This window comes from Melanostigma gelatinosum (genome assembly GCF_949748355.1).
Source record: "Melanostigma gelatinosum genome assembly, chromosome: 21".
In the NCBI taxonomy this organism is placed as follows: Eukaryota; Metazoa; Chordata; class Actinopteri; order Perciformes; family Zoarcidae; genus Melanostigma; species Melanostigma gelatinosum.
Window position 1 is genome coordinate 2,915,652 of NC_136654.1, and position 14,357 is coordinate 2,930,008.

At 46.0% G+C, this 14,357-nt stretch overlaps 3 protein-coding genes across 4 annotated transcripts; 2 read left to right on the forward strand and 1 right to left on the reverse strand.

Annotated features, from left to right (window-relative positions):
• Positions 1 to 679: 679 nt before the first annotated feature.
• Positions 680 to 6,892, forward strand: wbp2 (WW domain binding protein 2). Of its 2 annotated transcripts, XR_013772942.1 has the most exons (9): positions 680 to 902; positions 1,894 to 2,002; positions 2,177 to 2,312; positions 2,412 to 2,504; positions 2,626 to 2,772; positions 2,895 to 3,017; positions 3,213 to 3,289; positions 3,897 to 4,061; positions 4,355 to 6,892. XR_013772942.1 is itself a non-coding variant. In XM_079293041.1 (8 exons), exons 1-8 carry the CDS (start codon positions 844 to 846, stop codon positions 3,942 to 3,944), a joined length of 792 nt encoding a protein of 263 aa, XP_079149167.1. In that variant the 5' UTR covers positions 680 to 843; the 3' UTR covers positions 3,945 to 6,892. The 2 variants fall into 2 exon arrangements, 1 of the variants encoding a protein (XP_079149167.1); XM_079293041.1 differs by having other exon boundaries at positions 3,897 to 6,892.
• trim65 (tripartite motif containing 65) lies at positions 5,296 to 10,667 on the reverse strand. Its single transcript, XM_079293040.1, has 8 exons — positions 10,595 to 10,667; positions 9,667 to 10,118; positions 9,424 to 9,519; positions 8,941 to 9,171; positions 8,602 to 8,770; positions 8,413 to 8,502; positions 7,973 to 8,190; positions 5,296 to 7,227 (listed from the first exon to the last, which is right to left on the reverse strand). Exons 2-8 carry the CDS (start codon positions 10,114 to 10,116, stop codon positions 6,919 to 6,921), a joined length of 1,563 nt encoding a protein of 520 aa, XP_079149166.1. The 5' UTR covers positions 10,117 to 10,118; positions 10,595 to 10,667; the 3' UTR covers positions 5,296 to 6,918.
• A 444-nt stretch (positions 10,668 to 11,111) lies between these two features.
• mrpl38 (mitochondrial ribosomal protein L38) lies at positions 11,112 to 14,101 on the forward strand. Its single transcript, XM_079293903.1, has 9 exons — positions 11,112 to 11,206; positions 11,623 to 11,811; positions 11,962 to 12,093; positions 12,194 to 12,396; positions 12,536 to 12,608; positions 12,693 to 12,738; positions 13,246 to 13,404; positions 13,565 to 13,701; positions 13,841 to 14,101. The coding sequence occupies exons 1-9, from the start codon at positions 11,122 to 11,124 to the stop codon at positions 13,975 to 13,977; spliced, it is 1,161 nt and encodes a 386-aa protein (XP_079150029.1). The 5' UTR covers positions 11,112 to 11,121; the 3' UTR covers positions 13,978 to 14,101.
• The last annotated feature ends 256 nt before the right edge of the window (positions 14,102 to 14,357 follow it).

A 14,357-nucleotide genomic window follows, 5' to 3' on the forward strand; every position in this document is an offset into this window, starting at 1 on the left:
CTGTTACTTAAGAGGCACATGCGTTCTACTGGATATGCACTAAACATATATCAATAACTGTTATGCGCCGATATTTGTCAAACTAAAAATAGATGCATTTAAACACACATACAGAATAGAAACTTTGGTACATACAAATGTATTCAGATGCATTACGAGGAAACATTTTGTGGCATATTTTAAAGTTTACATGAAATGTAAGTTAACACAGTATCATTTGCCTCTCTTTTTTCCTATTTGATTAACAGAATGTGTAACTGTGAGTACAAATTACAAATTTCATTCTTCTTTTTCTTATTTTTTAAATAGTAGTAGTCTTAACAACTGCGCAAAGAAAACAATATGTCCATGTCTTTGTCCATATCTGTGTCTGTAAAATGCTCAAAATATCCCTCCAGAATATTAAGTGTATAAAGGTTCCAGGATAATACTGGTGTATTCGGTGTAGACTTCTCTGACTGTTTAACTCACCTTACACATTATTTCTCACCATTCATTGAATACATTTTAAACTGACTCACTATTTATTAAATAAACATAATGGGTACTTTTTCAGAAAAATGAAAACACATTTTATTTCAAGAAACAACAGACTGTAAAAAAAACAAACAGGTAAACGCATTTCATTTTTAAGGACGCGTGACGTCACACGGTGGGCGGTTCACGCGAATGGCGGAAGGGCAGGTGCACCAACATCAGAACCGAGCAGCATTTTCACAACAACCGTTATCAACGCAGAGAGGAAAGCTACCGAGGCGGCAGAAAGGCCCGTAGATACGTTGTCTGGCAGAGGAACACAACCGGTCATCTTTTAGTCGTCGGAGAGTCTGGAGGCCGGTCGACATGACTCTGAACCAGAACCACTCGGAGTCCGGCGGAGTCATCATCAACAACAGTGAAAGGTAGCGGGTGCAACGGGGCTAGCTAGCGGTTACCGTCAACTAGACAGACCACACCATACTCATGTAAAACTAAAGACAAACACGTGTCTCTGATAACTTCCTCGGAGAAGATACTTTAACGTTAAATTCCACATTTATATCCAGTAACGACAGCTAACTACCGCTAACTCTGCGCTAACTTCAGCCAAACGGCAACTTTTAGCATCGGTTAGCTTATTTGTCATGCAACCTGGTGTAATTCTGTCATTATATAACGTTAATTGTCATTTTAACAAAGTGCTTTATGGTACATAGGCAGAATTGAAGAGTGGCTTGTGATCAGTGCAAAACGACACCGAACATACACATATATGTTTAAAACGCCATGTTTGTTAACAGAATATTCGGGTTGCTTCTTACGGAACCGGGGTCTCGGACTCGTGGCCTTCAACCTGTTATAGCGTCACTGCGCTCAGCTGTAGAAGGCTTCGCGTGGTTGCATCCATGTTTACTTGTGAAACGTTACATTTAGACAAACCTGTCGAGGGCGAGATGTTACTGAATCATTTTGTAACTGTGCCGGAGCGTTAACTGCTGCATTGCCGCCTGTCCTCTGTCCCGCGCTACTATAACACCTTTGTTTTGTTTTGCGCCGTCCAGACCAAGTCACAGCGAGTCGTTTACGTGAACATCGGTGACAGATGCTTCTCGAACATAGCGGAGCGCAATGATAAACACATTACAGCTCACCCAGAACCAGTAGTGAGCCCTGTCACTGATGGCCTAATCCTTTTACGCTGGTTCTGTTTGCTGAAACCAACTCATGGGCCGTGTTTAGTAACTGGACAGTTGCACAATAACCCAGTGATCTAATGTGTTAAGCTGTTTAAAGTGAAAGATTATGGTTGTGGTGTTTGAGTCAAATACATTTTATTTATTTTTTGTACATTGACAAAAGGAGGTGATAGAAATCATCGTGTGATCCACTGATTGTGTCTGTTTCTGTCCCCAGTGTGTTGATGAACTATGATAACGTGGAGCTTGTCTTCTGCGATGCGGACAGTCTGCCTGAAGCCTTCAGAAAGAGCAAGAAGGGAAGCATCTACCTAACTCCATACCGGGTGAGAGACATGACCCAGATGTGCTATCTGTGATTCAGCCACAGCCTCTTACTGCCACCGTTGACAGCTTGTACACAACAATCTGTTTAGCTTTCCCCAAGTCTCATAAGGGAGTGGGGTTCATGGGTTCAGGTGAGTGCTGAGATGATGTTAGTTGCTGTTGTTTTCTTTCAGGTGATCTTTGTGGCTAAAGGGCGGGACACGCTGCAGTCCTTCATGATGCCCTTCTACCTAATAAAGGGCTGTGAGATCAAGCAACCTGTATTGGGAGCTAACTACATCAAGGGTACCGTCAGCTCAGAGCCTGGAGGTAGGTATATGTGTGCAGGTATATGTGGTCTTCTGCGTCTGTTAGTCTGTGGGGCACACAGTAACTCCAGGGATTCCCTCCTTGTGTTGTCGCTTCCAGGTGGCTGGGAGGGCAGTGCTATGTTCAAGCTCATCTTTGCTGCTGGAGGAGCGATAGAGTTTGGCCAGTACATGCTGCAGGTCGCAGCTCAGGGTATGCTTCCAAAGCCACATTACCAGTAGCTTGTATTCTTGTTATCGTACTGATGTTTTGGCGGACTGGTCTCCGTTGTTTCTTCATGTCTTGCGTTCTCTTGCTGCTTTGTGTCTTGCAGCGTCGAGAGGTCAACCAGTGACTGCTGGATTTGGTGGATGCCCTTACATGGCCAACGGGGCCTACGCTTACCCTCCTCCCCCTGCTAACGGGATGTACCCTGCTGGACCTCCACCCGGCTACTCCTACCCCAACCCTCCTCCACCGGGTAGGGGCTGTAATAATCGCAGCCGTTCTCATTGTCACCTGGATACAAATCTCCTTCAACTCGTGTGAGAGTGTTCAGTGTATAGCTGGTCTAATCTGCAGCTATGTGCATCTGCTATCCAGGTGGATTCTACCCCAACCCTCCAGCGTTTGAAGCGTCTGCGGCCTACATACCTCCGCCTCCTTATTCTGCTCCTCTAGGCCAGCAGCCCCCCCACGACCCTGACCTCCCCTCCTCAGCAGCAGGTGAGGCTCCCTGGCAAAGAGTCTCTGACTCCAGTTGACTCCAGGTGTTAATGCGTTGATCAGCCAATGATCAATGCCTTTTTAATTCCCTTTCCCTCCCTCACATTATACCACCCTTTGTACCTCAGGCTTGCTTAGCTTCAGTCCTCTAATATATCCCAGGTATTGATCGTAAACTCCTCCTCTCTGTCCCAGCGGAGGCCAAAGCAGCCGAGGCAGCAGCCAGCGCCAGCGGAGCCACACTGCCTCCTACACATGTGTACCTGCCACAGGTAGGCGTCTCTCCGTCACTCTGCTGCACATCTGATGTTGCATTGATTTACCTACCACCTTATTTATTTATTATATATTAGTATGAGCTAGTGAGCATCACTCACCTTTTGCACAGTAGCTGTTGAATTGCCACTTGTGCCCTTTCTAGAGTGACCAGTGTGTGTTACGTTTCTCCATTTGTTAATGGAGCAACAAATTGAATGAAGGCTGGGAAACGGTCTAAAGCTGTGCGCTATCACAAATGCATAGCATCAGTGAAGCTGTGGTGTTGGAGTGTTCCAGCAGATGGCGCTAGAAATAAAGGGATGGCGTCCGCTCGGGTGCTTTTTAGGTGCTCTCGACCTGACGGGCCTTTTTTGCAATGCTTGAATGGATGGCGTTCAAGATACAATAGAACGTTTTTAAACAGACAGATTTGTTTCTGGTCTTTTATTAAAGACCTTTTCAATAGTTGCATAATTGTAATTCCCACCCATAAAGCACCCTCCCTGTGGATGGCTCAGTGAAACGAATCGATCCTCCTCGAGTTCTGCGATCGAGCGCCAGCTAGTGGCCCTTTCAGCAAGTGCAGACCAGATTTCACTGATAACTCTGCTCTCTCCACAGGACAAGCCTCCTCCCTACTCCCCACCAGAAGACAAGAAGAACCAGTAGACCTGCTTGATGTCACCCTCACTGCTCTCTGTCTCTTGTTATCGCTGTCCTACTGGATCACCTTGTTTTTCATTCCATTAACCGGACATCAGGAAGGCCAATGTTTTCCTTTTCACCGTGGGTCCCTCTTTCTCACCTTCCAACTCAGTCCGTGTGGTTCCACCTTTTCATTCCATTGCTTTCCCACCTCAGCCTACACCTTCTCACATTCATTTGAATTATTCCTATATTGTAATATTTTCCATTCTCTACAGAAGCACCTTTTACTTGATGGAAATAAGAAGTATTGGTCGCGACCTTTGAGGGAAACAAGAGGGTTGTTCTGGATTTAGAGGCTTTTTTTCCCTTCAATGTGGTTGACAAAAACTTTGTAACCTGACGAGCTATTTTACCATTCTACTGTCTTGCAGGTGTCCCAAGAATCATACCGCCACTCCAAACTTCAGATTCAGCCGAGTTGTGACACTCACTTAGACTTTTTCTATGACTGTCTATTAAACTAGAATGGATCTAACAATGTTAATTAGTCTATTCAGAGGCCAGCTGAATGCAGTGTTTTATTTTTCTATTATTTGTGTGTACAGGCGTTTAATATGTTGACTTTTCAAAATGAGATATTTTCTCGAGAACACTAACCGAGAGGAAAAACGAACTTTTGTAAAGGGAGCGGGTTGCAGTGCCGCCTGGTCTGCGTTGACGTGTTTCAGTGGACGAGAGGACCACAAAGATTAGAGCGGCGTCGAGCCCACGCAGTCGATCCCTGATCCTGGATTAGAGCAGAGAGCGAGGGCGGCCGCACTGCCAGGAGGGATTATCTTTACAATGTGCAAGAGCAGAGCAGTTACCCAATGATGTCACTTCCTGTTTTGTCATGCCTCTGAACATTTTGAGAAAACAAATGGTCAGACTCACCGCCAGCCTGCTTCACCTCTCATTCTTCTTATGTACATTTTAGACATCGTAGAAACGAACAAGATCTTTCTCACTGTTTCTACTTCCTGTGGTTGTGGTCTTGACTCCTCCCAGTTTGGGGTCGGTCTTTAAATCTGATCTGAGCACCTCGGTATCGGAGTCTCTCCGCTTCCATCCTCCTTCGTCACTTATCTGTATCCTGTATCTGTGGCACATCCGTGGCTGATTCTTTGCACTCTCAGAATGCTATGCATCGGGCTCCTGTTCGCTCTGTCATGGCTGTGTGTACGATAATAATAATAATAAAGCTCTGTATTTATTTCAAACTAATTTATTGAATAATTCATGTAAAATGGCTCAAGTACGGAAAACAAAGCATGATCTCAACTCATGCATGTATGCATTGGATTGGATTTTATTAAATGGATCTTGATTCATGTGAAAAAACACTTTCTTTGCCTTTATTTCTACACCGAGCATTGCGAAATCACAAATTGATGGTTATTCCACTGAAAACACAGCGCGGTGCATCAGCGTACTCAACATAAACATATTCGAGAGTCTGCACCAGGGGTTATGTTTCATGCCACGAGGCTAAAACAGCATTGGAAGTGTGCTTCTTCCCTTCTCCGAGTCGGTAGTCCTCGTCTGCGTCTCGGACAACTTGTGCAAATCCACAGCAGCTTCCCAAATCCTGACGCATGACGTCCTGAGCCTCAAGTGCCTCAAAGTCACAGCTATTCAGCACATTAAGTGCTCATGATTTTTTTTTTAAAAGGCCAAAGTCCATTAAAAACATTTGTACATTACAGCAGATTCCATCACAACACTTTCAGCATCAACGGTTTAAAACTACAGGCCGGCGACTCGTTTGTGCATTCGTGCTAAAATCCCAAGATCCTTTCTCAGCCCTGTAGTCTCAGTAGTAATGTTCAGCCCACCTACGGTGCTCATGGTACAACAGAGGGCGTTGTACTTTTAAAGGGACAGTGTCGAATAAAATGAATTATATTCACGACACCCTGCTGTGGCTTATTGTCCCGTATGCACATTATGAACTGGCTCACATCGTTCTGAGGGGGAATTCTGCCCAGAAACCAAAAAAGTTGTGAAAGGTTTGTGCACCAATGAGCAATTTCTTTCTTTTTTTTTTCCACTTGAAGGCCAGTACTTGAACATAACATTAAAAAAATTCAAGTAGAACCAGAATTTCCAGACAGCAAGGGTGATGTATTACTGAATTCCTCAAGAAATGGCTTCTAGCAGCAATGCAAGAAGGTCTCTGGCTTTCTCATACGGCTATATGTGTGTGCCAGTGTAGCCCAGGCAGGATTTCATCTATTTCCATCCCCACATTAGAAGAGCAGACTTGATATAAACAAACTCGGCAGTGGTCAGTTGGAGACGCCTGGAGGAAATACACTTATTCACTTCCTGGCTGAGATAAGAGTGATTCAACTCAAGTGTGTCAGCTTAATATAAATCTACAGCAATCAGACGTTAGCTAATCTTAGTTTAAAGACTGGAACCAGCTGGCCTTGCTCTGTCCTAACGGGTAACAAAAGTCACCAACCAGCACCTCTAAAGCTCACCGATTTTAACTCGTTGAAAGAAAAGTGTAAAAACGACAGGTTGTAGTTTTACGGAAGGTTGTGGACTATTTATTCTACTTCCTGTAGTCTCCACTGGTTGCCAGGTAATGCGTTAATTAGTTTCCAGTCTTTATGCTAAGCTAGGCTAACCGGCTACTGGCTGTAGCTTCTTCACCACCCGGTATCAATCTTCTCATCTAACTCTCAGCAAGAAAGCGAAGAAGCACATCTCCCAAAAACGAACTATTTCTTCAGAGGTGACCAGAGTCGGGCGCCGTACTGTACTCTCTGGTTTCTAACTAATCCCTCGATGGATTTTATAACGATGTGTGTTGCAGTGAAACAAGGAAAATGAATTTTGTGTCGTGAAAGTACAATAGTCTGACACGCTGAGTTGAGGGGATTGGGAGTGCCTGTGTTTGATAGTGCTTCTCATTACTGAGCTCCCTTCTTCCCTTTTATGAGTCCGCTCATGTGGAGCAGAGCGTGACGCTGACCCCCTCACCTATCCAGCAGGCGGGGAACAGCTCCCGGCTGAAGGCACAGTGGAAGGCGTGGAGCCTGGTCTGCCCGTCTCCGTAGTAGGTGAGCGTCCCCGCCTCGTAGTCCAGCAGCATGCCGATGCGGCTGTGCTGCGAGAGGCCGGCCAGAGTCTCCCGCCGGCCGTTGTGCCAGGCGCTGAGCTGATGCTGGTCCAGCTGCAGGCTCCAGGACAGCTCGTTCATACCCACCATGCACCGCTTGCCCTTCTCCTTCCTGGGGATGGTCTCGTAGGTCACCTGATGAGAAGCGGGGGGGGGGGGGGGGAGTGAATTGTGTGCCTCACAAAGGAAGCAGACCCTGGAGGAAAAGTCAGATGATCACCTACAGAAATGAAGTGCTACCCTGTTGTGCAGCAACGCCAATATTAATGACAAAAGGGCAATGGCTGGGTCTTCCAAAATGACCACTCAGCAGATTTCAGACAAGCTTCACCTGCAAAATACTTTTTTAGCAACTGTACCTCTTAACTGACTCAGTTATAATTGTTTGTAATCCATGAAGTTTGTCAGACTTTCCCCCGTTCATCCATGACCATCAGCCAATCAAATCAGAACTACTGGCTCTGGAAAACGGAGTCGCGTCGTCTGCAAACCCGAATGTTTCCACGTGTAACTGTATGCACGTCGGGGTTTTCATTGCAACACTGGGCTCACACTGGACGTGATTTTTGGAGCAGCGCTGCCTGTGTCCTTTTGGTGCTCATGTAAACAAATATACATTTAACATATTTATTATATGTAATATTTACTATTATATTTCAGAGAAGGTGGACATTTCTACGGCACACTTGGCAACTCACACCGAAACATGGCATGATATATGGCACTACGGGTCAGAGGAAAGACATGGATGTTTGATTTTGGAGGGAACCCTTTAAGATCGTGATTCCTGTTCAACTCGGCCAGTGTTCCTGAATATCGGAGCTTTAATGAACCGCTCTCAAAAGAACAGCGTACACACACGACACGCGAGGCTCCTTACCCCGAGGTAGGCCCAGGGCTTGGACACCGCCAGCTCCCAGTAGTGCTGTCCACGAGTGAAGCCCTGAAAGCAGAGCACCTGCCACGTGTGGTCGAAGCGCGCTTCATGAGCCGGGACGGGGCGTGGCCCGGAGGTCAGGTGCTCCGCCTTCCGGAACTCCTGGGACAGAAACAGGTGCCCGTTGGCCGTGCGGGGGTCAAAGGTCAGAGCGCACCGGTCTGTCATGCGGAAGAAAGGAATGAGATGGTTTGAAGCGGGAACAGATGTATCCACAGTGTTAGCGTGCGTTTCTGTTTCGACTTACAAAGTCAATCTATGGTCACAGGAATAACATTGCTGTCATCCAAACACTGGAGCTTATTGCCCTGCTGCGCTTCTGCACATGAATTACATCCAGAAGAACCAGAGAGTCAGGTTGATAATTGGTACTAAGGACTTACAAGCGCTGAGGCCCTCCTTCCCACCCGGGTGGCACGGAGTGGCTGGACTGGGAACCACAGCTAGGATCGGCTTCTTGTCCTGAGGAAAACCTGGAGGCCAAAGACAAGTTCAAGAACACAGAGCGAAGAACGGGGAACAAACCGCTGGCAATTCAAGCTAAATTGCCACCGAGGGAAACATCGTGTTACCGTCTTCGTCCGGACCCACGGCGGCGCTCACGGCTTTCTCTAGGTCCTCAAACACCAGCTTAGAGACTCGGCTCAGGACGTCGGTGACGGCGTTCAATCGCTCTGGGAGGTTTGGCGTTACATCTGTGGGAATATCTTTGAAACGTGGAACTTCTAGGACCATCGATTCCTGTGAGGAGATATGCATTTGAAAAGAAAGCCTCGATGGTTTAGCAGTTGATGTTCTTCTCTCCTTATGTCAGCAGATAGGGGGGCATCTCACTGTTTCAGTGCAATATAGCCGTAGTGTGACATCACAGTCTTTCCATTTGAGCCAAATGGTTGCGTAAAGGTACAAACCTTGATGAGATCGGTATCAGAGAGGTCATGCACCGCCGCTATCTGTCCCTGGCTCTCTCGCAGTATCTGGGAGCGCTGCTCGAGTTCAGCTAGCCGTGCCTCCGCCTCGGCGATGGCAGCTTCTTTCTGCTCCTCAATGAAGATCTCTGTAGCCACCTGCTTCTCAGCCAGTGTTTTAATCAGGGAGGAGAACTTGACACTGACCCAGGAAGAAGTCTGCTGAAGGGTCACCTATTGATTGGAAAGTGGAGAATCATTTCCCAAGCCTGCTTTGAGGAACTTGGCCTCATGTGGTTAACGGTGTCCAGCCCGAATTCTTTTTTTCCCAGATAGTGTGTGAGAAAAGCAGCAGGAGGTCAGAGTAAACACCGCTTGAAAAACATTTGATGAAAAGTCACAGTGGGATCACTTTAACACACAGTAGGAGTTGGATTAAGCCTTGGACCCACTTTCACAGAGGGAAACGTTTGTGACGTTGTTTACCTTAGATTGATTGATATTCTCAGCCAAGTCCACAATACTTTTCTTCGTCTCTTCGATGAGTTTCCCGACCTCCTTACTCTTCCTTTCCAGCAGCAGCTGTAAAGAACACACGTCAGAGTCAGACTGGACACTTCACACAGTCACAATCACAGTGCCCTTTGATACCGCAGTGAGTCGTGAATGGAACGGCGATCCATGTTACAACACCAGCTACACAACCGTGGCGGCATCGTGTTACTTTACCTCTTGATTTTCCCTTTCGGCCTCCAACAAGACCTTCTCGTGATTCGCGCACTCTGAGATGCCACACTCGCAGCACACGGACATTTTGTCCTGCCGACAGTAATAAACCAGAGGCTTTTTATGGCGGTCACACAGCAGCATGGGTCTCGCCCCTTCGCCTCCCCTCATGAGCGACTCTCTGCAGGAGGGGCCGGTGCTGTTTGCAGCCTCCGTCAAGAGCGACATGGACACATTTCGCTTGAGGATGGGCCTGGTGGCGAACTCCTCGTTGCAGATTGGGCACCGAGGTCCGATATCGGCCTTGCTCTTGGTGTCCCAGTGAACGGTGATGCACCTTTCACAGAAGGTGTGACCGCAGGGGATGGTGACGGGGATCCGGAAACGCTCCAGGCATACGATGCAGTTCAGGGTTGAATTCTGAGACTCCATCTCTGAAGGATGAGCAGCCATCTCTGTGAAAAAGAGAGCAGAAGGACGAGGTTGGTCATGATGTGATAGAACTCCAATGTATAAGTGTATCGTATGCGTGCACCATGACAGTAATGTAACATAACTGTGTATTATGTCTGTATTAACAGGTTAGTATCACATTTCAAGCCATTTATGAAGAAGGACTTTCCCAAAAGGGTTAAAAAAACAATTAAACAGCCCCAATTTTTGTTAGTGCCAGTTATCAAAGCCACGGACAAGCAGCGATACAAGGCTCAGTCCAAATGGTAACGCACATTAACTCAGCCAAATAGAAAGAAGAGCTAACGTTTGCTAACATTAGCCTGGATTCAGGTCAGTGGACGTTAGCTGCTGTAGAACGTAGGGACAAATAATAATCGTCAACACGTCACAACAGTCTGGTGACGACTGTAAATAAGCGCTCACTTTTAAGCACAACCCTATACATCATATAAAACGACACAATATATTGCCTTACCCTCTCAACAGATAAATACATTCGTGCACGGCATTTGTGTGAACACTGAATGTCGTCAGACGAAGCTTCCCTGATGACGACAGACGCAAAAATGATGCCTTCATGCGCTGTTGGGAAAATTGAGAAACGCATTTAATTAGAGTCTAACACTAACTACATTGTTACTACCATGTAATACACGGAGATACATTGTAACACTGCTATTGTTACAGTGTTATATTTTTTACAGTAACATGTCTGCTGCCATTCATTTGCTGTTTTGTAACATTGCAGACAAATCTGTTTGGTATAAAGTAACTGATTATTATCACAAACCCACAACTATACCGCTCTGTTTTTGATTCCAGACTATAGATGTGTGCTAAAATACAGAAAATGTAACATAATATGTTGTCGTTAGTGTCTGCTAGCAGACTACGGTTTGTCAATACTACAGAAAACAAATACAGCTACGTTTGCGCGGACTCTTTTTGCTTCTCTCGGCCACCGTATCTTCTGGGGAAAAAAGAAAAATAAATCACTCCAAGATGGCGCTGCGCACAGTTTGCGTCGCTGCCCTGCGAACTGGGACAGATTTAGGGGTCAATAATGCGAGGACATTTGTCTCGACAGGTATTGTAACGACATTGCTAAATTCTATTTATGTTCACATTCCGGTATTCGTGTCCGGGCTCCATTCAGTATTGCGTGTACGACAGGTTACATCCGTTACCACGCTCTCTTGCTCTTCTTCTTCTGTGGAGAAAGACATTTCGCGAACTGACAAAGACAAATGAGACAATTTAACGTGGTGTATTGTTTTGAAAGGGAAACATAAGAACAAGATACAAAACCCAGCTCGGGAATAGTGAATGTCAGTACTGACATGGTTACCTATCTCACATAGCGGTTACTTACAAGAACCAACAAGAAAATAGCATCCTATATTGTGTGTGATAAACCGCCAGTGTGAACCAAACATGAAAGGTGACGGAAGTGCTGTGTAACTAACTAACTGACTGACTGGTGGGGATGTGTCCACACGACAGCATTCCTCTGCAGGCAGGTACCACCTTTGGGTCCAATGCCTAATGACGAGATTGACGTTCAAAACCTGGAGTCAGTAGAGAAGTATCGCAGCTACACGCGTTACTTAAAACAAGCTGAGGAGGCAAAGAACCAGCCTGCCTGGTGGAAGACCTACAAGAGCTACGTGGAAAGGACTGACCCTGAGCACGGTGAGACACGAAGGAGGGACCTGCTGTTGACGGGGATTCTCCAGTGGTGGGAACTTGTCAATGGCAAAACGATTGGTCAAGAATTGTGTTTTGTCCCAGAGGAAACCTGTGAAGTCAACAATGCAAATGAGGGTTTTGCTTTGTTTGCAGGTGCTGAGAAAGTGGACATTGGACTTCCGTACTATCGACCCGGCAGGACCAAAGAAGCGAGGGAGCGGAAGCAGGTGATGAAGGAGAACAAGAAGAACGTGGAGCTGGAGAGGGCTTGTCGTCTGCGAACTTGTAAGCTGACACACTTTGACGATACGAGGAATACCAAAGCGTTTCTAATTGATAAGTGAATATATTCGTTAACTTATTTTCCCTATCTTTACCCCACCAGTTAAGATCCCTCTGGATCGAGTGCAGGAAAGGTGGGAGAAGAGCAGCGGTCCGTTTCATATAAAGAGACTGGCCGACCACTACGGAGTCTTCAGGGATCTCTTCCCCATGGCATATTTCCTTCCTCAAGTCTCTCTCCGGGTCTGCTATAGCCAGGACAACAGTGGTCTAGTGCATTATGGGAATCGGCTGACACCAACAGAAGTACGTAAATGGACTGGCGGTTTTACAGGGCTCTAATATAGCCTGTAATTGATATTGTAAAGACCAAGGTCCCTTGAAGTTAAACTTTCTGTCTGCGTCCTCCAACACGTCACCCCCTCCCTGTATTCTGTATGTCTAGGCAGCTTCTGTCCCTCAAATCGCCTTTGATGCGGAGGAGGGCTCCCTGTGGACCGTTCTGCTCACCTGTCCAGGTCAGCGTCAGCTACAACAGGAGGCCTTTCAGGAATGAATCGACATGTACGGGCCGCCTAAAAAAAACATGTCGTCTTTTTCAGATGAGCATCTTCTGGATAACGAGGCAGAATACGTCCACTGGCAAGTGTGAGTACTTAAAGTCAACTGTGCTTTAATTTGTGCAGCACAAGTTCTTTTTACAGGCAGGTTTAAAAATGTGATTATATAATTGATGACAAACATAAATTACAGTTGCCATCAATTTACCTTTTTTCAATTCATGCTCAATTTCAGTTGAAATAAAAGTCCCCAAAATGTTTTTTTAGTTTTATTTTTTACTGAATATTTGAGCTTCACTGTGCATAATAATGTAAGTGCTGGGTTGGAAACTAGAAGAGCGTTTTAAAGTAGGATTTTGGGAGCCAATCCTGGTCCAGTATGCAGCTGACGGTGTGATCGGAGCGATGTGGAAACTTGAAACCTCCGGTGCACAGACGCTAAGAGTGGACTTTTCAGGGAAGCAGGAGATCTCTTGTGGCCAACAGTGAAACGTTGACGGCATTTGCATATCCATTGATTTAGATTTTCTTGGGAGTAAATGCAATTTAAAGAATTTTCAACGACTACCGCCTTAAACGACCTGTGTTTCTGTAGGGGGAACATACCGGGCGGAGCAGTGCAGGCCGGGGAAGAGCTGTGTCACTACATGCCCCCGTTCCCTGCACGAGGAACGGGCTTCCACCGCTACATCTATGTCCTCTTCAAGCAAGACGGACCCATCAACTTCCAGGAGGAGGTCAGGCCGTCGCCATGGTGAGCTATATGAAATATAACCGCATTATTCACATGTACTTGTACACTCATTGCTGCACAGGATCATGAACTGTATTCTCAAGCATAACATTAAGGCGTGTTAGTGCATGTTCTTGTATAGCATCTTAGACACTAAGCATGTGTGGCTCTTCCCCCGTAGCCATTCTCTGGTGGATCGCTCATTTAAGACGATGGATTTCTACAGAAAGCACCAGGACAACATGACACCTGCAGGCTTGTCCTTCTTCCAGTGCCAGTGGGACGAATCCGTCACCGACACCTTTCACACCACACTCAGTGAGTCACGCTAACGCTCACAGACCGAGCGCAACTTTGGTCTTCTGACATTTTCCTTTCTGAGTTTTTAGGACAACAAGGTTGTGTGTGCGCATGTCTGGTAACCATGAAGCCTCTCTGCTGTTCCTTCTCCCTGTAGACATGAGGGAGCCAGTGTTTGAGTTCATCCGGCCTCCAGTGTACCACCCTCCACAGGTCAAATACCCCCATCGACAGCCCCTACGCTACCTGGACAGATACAGAGATGGAAAGAAGCACAGCTATGGAATATATTGATAAGGACACACGCACTCACAGAGTGGAGAAAACACATTTCCTTGCAAATGTCACAGTTTGCTTATTTATGTTAAATAAAAATAAAGCTTTTTTTTTTTTAAACTGCTGAGATTGAATTCTGTTAAAACCTGCGAATGAGGTTATTTTTTAGTCCTGTTGGATGTTATGTCTGTGTTTTAGTTGGAAACTGACAACAGATATTTTGGACTTAAAGGGGAACTCCACATAATTTACATGTATTCACAGGTCTTGGGAATACTACCCTTTAAAGTGAAAGATATAATTCCTTCACTTTTACTTTTTCTCATACACCTAATAAAAACATGAGCAATGTGGCCGACAGGTCCTTGTCTCGAATTGACTGTTTCTGCAGAGCCGAC

Excerpts from the sequence above, each read along its gene's own strand:
- wbp2 (XM_079293041.1), top strand. The coding sequence starts at position 844 with ATGACTCTGAACCAGAACCACTCGGAGTCCGGCGGAGTCATCATCAAC. Across the intron at positions 903-1,893 it reads ATCATCAACAACAGTGAAAG|TGTGTTGATGAACTATGATA; the intron begins GTAGCGGGTGCA and ends TTCTGTCCCCAG. Across the intron at positions 2,505-2,625 it reads GCTGCAGGTCGCAGCTCAGG|CGTCGAGAGGTCAACCAGTG; the intron begins GTATGCTTCCAA and ends TGTGTCTTGCAG.
- mrpl38 (XM_079293903.1), top strand. The coding sequence starts at position 11,122 with ATGGCGCTGCGCACAGTTTGCGTCGCTGCCCTGCGAACTGGGACAGAT. Across the intron at positions 11,812-11,961 it reads AAGGACTGACCCTGAGCACG|GTGCTGAGAAAGTGGACATT; the intron begins GTGAGACACGAA and ends CTTTGTTTGCAG. Across the intron at positions 12,397-12,535 it reads ATCGGCTGACACCAACAGAA|GCAGCTTCTGTCCCTCAAAT; the intron begins GTACGTAAATGG and ends CTGTATGTCTAG.
- trim65 (XM_079293040.1), bottom strand. The coding sequence starts at position 10,116 with ATGGCTGCTCATCCTTCAGAGATGGAGTCTCAGAATTCAACCCTGAAC. Across the intron at positions 8,503-8,601 it reads CGTGGGTCCGGACGAAGACG|GTTTTCCTCAGGACAAGAAG; the intron begins GTAACACGATGT and ends TTTGGCCTCCAG. Across the intron at positions 8,191-8,412 it reads GAAGGAGGGCCTCAGCGCTT|ACCGGTGCGCTCTGACCTTT; the intron begins GTAAGTCCTTAG and ends TCCGCATGACAG.